The 5,484-nt window shown below is 44.8% G+C and overlaps 1 protein-coding gene across 1 annotated transcript in view; it reads right to left on the bottom strand.

Moving 5' to 3' along the window:
• The window catches only part of NBEA (neurobeachin), an 822,532-nt gene that overhangs the window by 89,719 nt on the left and 727,329 nt on the right, over positions 1 to 5,484 (bottom strand). Inside the window, exon 46 of the mRNA XM_006874376.1 lies at positions 4,708 to 4,827. Within this exon, the coding sequence (XP_006874438.1) occupies positions 4,708 to 4,827 (120 nt within the window). The remainder of the gene's footprint in view (positions 1 to 4,707; positions 4,828 to 5,484) is intronic.

The following is a 5,484-nucleotide window of genomic DNA, read 5'->3' as shown; positions in this document are numbered from 1 at the left end:
GTGAGGGTGAGAGGACTGTGTGTGTACATGTGTCAGTGTGGGTGAGAGGACAGTGTGTGTGCTCACGTGTCAGAGAGGGTGAGAGGACGTGTGTGCACGTGTCAGTGAGGGTGAGAGGACATGTGTGTGCACACGTGTCAGTGAGGGTGAGAGGACATGTGTGTGTACCTTTGTCAGTGAGGGTGAGAGGACATGTGTGTGTACCTGTGTCAGTGAGGGTGAGAGGACATGTGTGTGTACCTGTGTCAGTGAGGGTGAGAGGACACGGTGTGTGTGCACACGTGTCAGCGAGGGTGAGAGGACACGATGTGTGCACACGTATCAGAGAGGGTGAGAGGAAACGGTGTGTGCACGTGTCAGTGAGTGTGAGAGGACACGGTGTGTGCACACGTCTCAGGGAGGGTGAGAGGACAGTGTGTGTGCATGTGTCGGTGAGCGTGGGAGTATACAGTGTGTGTGTATATGCATGGTGTACACAGCCAAAAGCCTTTGTATAATCGTTGAAGCACATGTAAACATCTTTCTGGCATTCTCTGCTTTCAGCCAAGATCCATCGTATGTCAGCAATGATATCTCTCAGGCCAAGTCTTCTTCTAAATCCGGTTTGAATTTCTGGCAGTTTCCTGTCAATGTACTGTTGCAGCCATTTCTGAATTATCTTTACCAAAATTTTTTCTTGCTTGTGATATTATTGATATTGTCCAATGATTTCCACATTTCGTTGGGTCACATCTCTTTGGAATGGGCACAAATATGGATCTCTTTCAATCAGTTGGCCAGGTAGCTGTCTTTCCAACTTCTTGGCAGAGATGAGTGAGTGCTTTTTTTTCTGCATCAGTTTGTTGAACAATTTCAATATGTATTCTGCCAGTTCCCGGAGCCAATGCTTTTAGTGCATCCCAGACTGCTTCAGTACCAGTGGATCTTGATCATATATTAGCTCTTCAAATAGTTCTTCACTAACCACTTCTTCTTGGTACAGTGTCTCTGTGTATTCCTTACATCATCTTCGGATGCATTCTGCATCATTCAATATTTTGCGCCTAGAATCCTTCAATATTGTGAATCTAGGTTTAAATTGTTTCCTTCGGTTCTGTCAGCTTGAGAAATGCTGAGCATGTTCTTCCCTTTGGGTTTTCTAACTCCAGGTCTTTGCACATTTCATTATAATATTTGACTTTGTCTTCTTGAGCTGACCTTTGCTCTTTTCTGTTCAGCTTTCTTACATCCCCATTTCTTCCATTTGCTTTAGCATCTCTACTCTGGAGAGCAAGTTTCAGAGTCTCTTCTGACATCCATTTTGGCCTTTTCCTTCTTTCTTGTCTTCTCAATGATATTTTGTTTTCTTCCTGTAAGATGTTCTTGATGTCATCCCACAACTCTTCTGGTCTTAGGTCTTTAGTGTCTAATTAATCAAATCTGTTCTTGAGATAATCTCTAAATTCAGGTGGGATATGTGCAAGGTCCTATTTTGGCTCTTGTGGACTTGTTTTAATTTTCTTCAGCTTCATAACTTCCATATGAGCAACTGATGTTTGGTTCCACAGGCTGCCCCTGGCCTTGTTTTGGCTGATGATATGGAAGTTTTCCACTGTCTCTTTACAAGATGTAGTCTATTTGATTAGTGTGTATTCCATTTGGTGAAGTCCATGTGTATAGTCATTTTTAATGTTGTTAAAGAAAATATTTGCAATGAAGAAGTCAATGGTCTTACAAAATACTATCAAGTGATCTCTAGCATCATTGTTATCATCAAAGCTATATTTTCCAACTACTGATTCTTGCTCTTTGTTTTCAATCTTGGCATACCAATCACCAGTAATTAGCAATACATTTTGATTACATGTTTGATCAATTTCAGACTGAAGAAATTTGTAGGATTCTTCAATTTCATCATCACTGGCTTTAGTGGTTGGTGCATAAATTTGAATAATAGTGGTACTAACTGGTATTCCTTGTAGGTGTATGGATATTATCCTATCACAGACAGCGTTGTACTTCAAGACAGATCTTGATAAGTTCTTTGGCTAATGAATCCAATGCTGTTCTTCAATTTGTCATTCCAGGCATAGTAAACCATTGATTGTCCAATTCAAATTGGCCAATGCCAGTCCACTTCAGCTCACTAATGCCTAGGATGTCGATGTTTATGCGTTCCATTTCATTTTTGGCGAGTTCCAATATTCCTAGATTCATACTTTGTTCTGATTGTTAATGGATGGTTACAGCTGTTTCTTCTCCTCATTTTAAGTTGTGCCCCATCAGCAAATGACGGTCCTGAAAGACTCAAGTCTACTTGGAGGAGGTAGTTCTTCCCCAGGTGAAATCTGCGTGCCTTCCAGGCTGCGGGGTTCATCTTCTGTCTGCCAGGATTCTGGTGCTCGACATCTTGTTATCATTTTCTGGGACTATTTCTCATGAGGGTCTGCTGCTATCCATAAGGGTTCTGGTGGCTAATTATTCAGAAGTGGTCTGCCTCACCTTCTGCCCAATATGTCTTAGTCTGGAAGCTCAGCTGAAGCCTGTCCGCAATTGGTAACCCTGCTGGTAGTTAAACTACTAGTGCCATCGCTTCCTGCATCCCAGCCCCAGGCACCACAGAAAGACAGACTGGCGTAGGGTGGGATGCTACCCTCTTCTTCCAATCACAGCTCAGATCCAAAGTAAGGTGAGTTCCCCTGAGGTGGGGTCTGCATCAAATGAGTCCGAGAGGGAGGGTTCTGACGACCACCAAGAAAGAAGAGCCCTTTGGAGCTCCTAGATCCAGGGAAAGATGCTGCCAAGATCTGTGGAGTCCTCCAGGGAATGCCAGGCCTACAGATGGTGGAAGGAGGCAAATACCTTTCTGTGCCCTCCAGCCAACGCAGGCAGAAGACTCCGTACAACCCGAGCTGAATCTGAACTTCCAGCGTCAAACACTGGGGCGGCGCTGTGGGAGAAAGCACTGGAACGCACGGTCAGCAGTTCAAACTCACCAGTCGTTCCTTGGAAACCCTATACAGGGTCGCTGTGAGTCGAAACTGAATCGACAACACTTAAGAACAACAAACCGAGACATTAAATTTGTGTTTACTAAGCCATCTCCTCAGGTTCGCTCTGTTAAAGCAGCACAGGAGATATCAGACACGTAGGAACTACTTTACTGAGTTGTTGTCAAGTGCCATTAGGTTGGTTCTGACTCAGAGGCACTCTGATTAGGATTTCTGAGGAGCAACTGGTGGGTTTGAACTGCTGACTTTGTGGTTCACTGTCCAGTGCTGATCCTACAGTGCCATACCAGGCATCTCATGACTAGGGTACTAACTCCAGATAGGACTGTTCAATGTATGCCTGTAGATTCCCACTGGCTCTGTTCATTGTCCAAGTGTAGCTATAAAACTCACACTGTGGATTCAACTCCGGCTCCCAGCCACCCGAAGGCCAGAGCAGAACCTCCCCCGAGGGATTCGAGGTGATGCTCTTCAAGGAAGACACTGCCGTAGTGCCATATTTCCCTCCCACAGAGCCACCGCTGGGGTCTAGTTGCCAACTGTTGGTTAGCAGCGTTAGCATAAACGATCGTGTACGGGTATTTTAAGAATTTCATTCTCAGGGAAGTTGTACAAAGTGAGAAGAAAAATATGATTTGTCTGAGGTTAACCCACTGAGGATGCTAAATTCTACCTTCTTCTCAAATGTGAAGGATTTTTAGGTTCAGATGCATATTCATGGGTGTTAAGTCTGATGACCACAGAGATTTGCTACACCGACTTTGTCGTCTGCTTTGGAAGAGAACTGGAGAGAAGCAGTTTTACTGGTGCGACTTCCTCATAGTTGATAGCAATACTGCAGTTGCCTTTAGAACACGCTCAGCAATTGGCAAGCACATATATGTAAATAACAAATTTGACTTTTATCCACTGCCTTTTGTTAGCTTAACTAAGCCATGGGGGATGACAGAAGAACATCTGAACAATCTGGGTCACAAGGAGAGGAGAGAGTTCTCTGTGAAACAAGATGTCTTCCTAAGAAGGACATATACCTGCGCACTGAGAACTACCGCATGTGATTGTTTCACGGAGAACCGTGTCCTTCTTAGGGGAGGGAGATAAATGAATAACCCACGCAGGAATCTAACAATAGTTCAGCAGAACCAACTGTAAAGAGAATGCTCTCGGGCTGTACCAGGGATCCTGAGTGTGTCTTTAATCTCAGCTGTACGGTCAGTTGCACACTCCCCCCAAGCATAGTTAAAGATACACCAGGGCTATATGGAAAACCTACATTTTCAATGGGCTTTGTCATTAATGCTTTATTAATTGCCCCAGGCTATGCAAACCCAAGCCTGGCAAGCTATAACAACATGACACTTTAAGGTCAAATCCAATCCCTGCTGTTTTATGGGATGGGCCAAATATTGCAGTAACAGCAGGAAAGGCAATTTAAGGGCTTTTCCCTCCAGCTCCTGATAACCCCATCTAAATTAGATAGGAATTTTTTGAAATAATGAAAACATCTTCACGGAATATTATAAAATAAAAAGACATAGAACACAATGGAAGAATGCCGAATTGTTCTCTGTGGTGTTCAAGCTGAATCTCTCCTTTTCTTTTTAGTTTAGCTGTATCATTGAATGCTAAAATATGACAGAGGAAACTGCAGTGTACATCTTATACAGAGACATGGACACAGCATCCTGAAAACACACAGGCTTCGGATGGAGCCTACCTTGACGTCTGAGGTGTCCCTCTGGCTGGTTCTCCAGGACCTGGCCACAGACGAGAAGGTCCGCTCGGGATGGTCGAATTTCCCATCATTGGCATTCAGGAAGAAGGTTGTGAAGGGCTCCTGCGTGGAGAACAGAGCCAGGAGTTTGGAGACTGTACACACTCTTGCCCCCTTTCCTTTGTACACCGTGACCACCTTTGATGACCCCTGTGAGGTGGGACCAGCACCAGTCCTAGAAACATGCCCACCCAAAACAGGCCAGATCTGCTCAGCCTCCTGGCCCGCTGCTTTGCAGCTTCGGCCGGCGACTGCACGCCCCAGCCTTCATTCTTCTGATTGAGACAGAGACCCTGGTCCTCATGCTCCGTCAGCTTGTGAGAAAAGATCTTCCTTTATTGTCAATGTGTAACTCAGATTTCATTTCTAATGTTTAAGGCCATGCATGGCATTGGTGGATGAAATGAGGCACTGCAACTCAGGAGGTGGGCGGTTCAAACCCATCAGCAGCTCTGTGGGAAGAAAGAATTGGTGATCTTCTGCATAAAGATGACAGGCTACGAAACCCTATGGGGCAGTTCTCCTCTGTCACACGGGGGCGCTGTGAGTGGATGATCTATAAGAATATATATGAGTATATAGTGACACAATAGATGACAGCCTAGGAAACCCTGTGGGGCAGTTCTACTCTGTTACACCAGGGGGCGCTGTGAGTGGATGATCTATAAGAGTATATATGAGTATATAGTGACACAATAGATGACAGCCTAGGAAACCCTG

Source organism: Chrysochloris asiatica, unplaced genomic scaffold (assembly GCF_000296735.1).
Source record: "Chrysochloris asiatica unplaced genomic scaffold, ChrAsi1.0 scaffold00272, whole genome shotgun sequence".
In the NCBI taxonomy this organism is placed as follows: domain Eukaryota; kingdom Metazoa; phylum Chordata; class Mammalia; order Afrosoricida; family Chrysochloridae; genus Chrysochloris; species Chrysochloris asiatica.
This window is presented reverse-complemented; position numbering and strand designations above follow the sequence as displayed.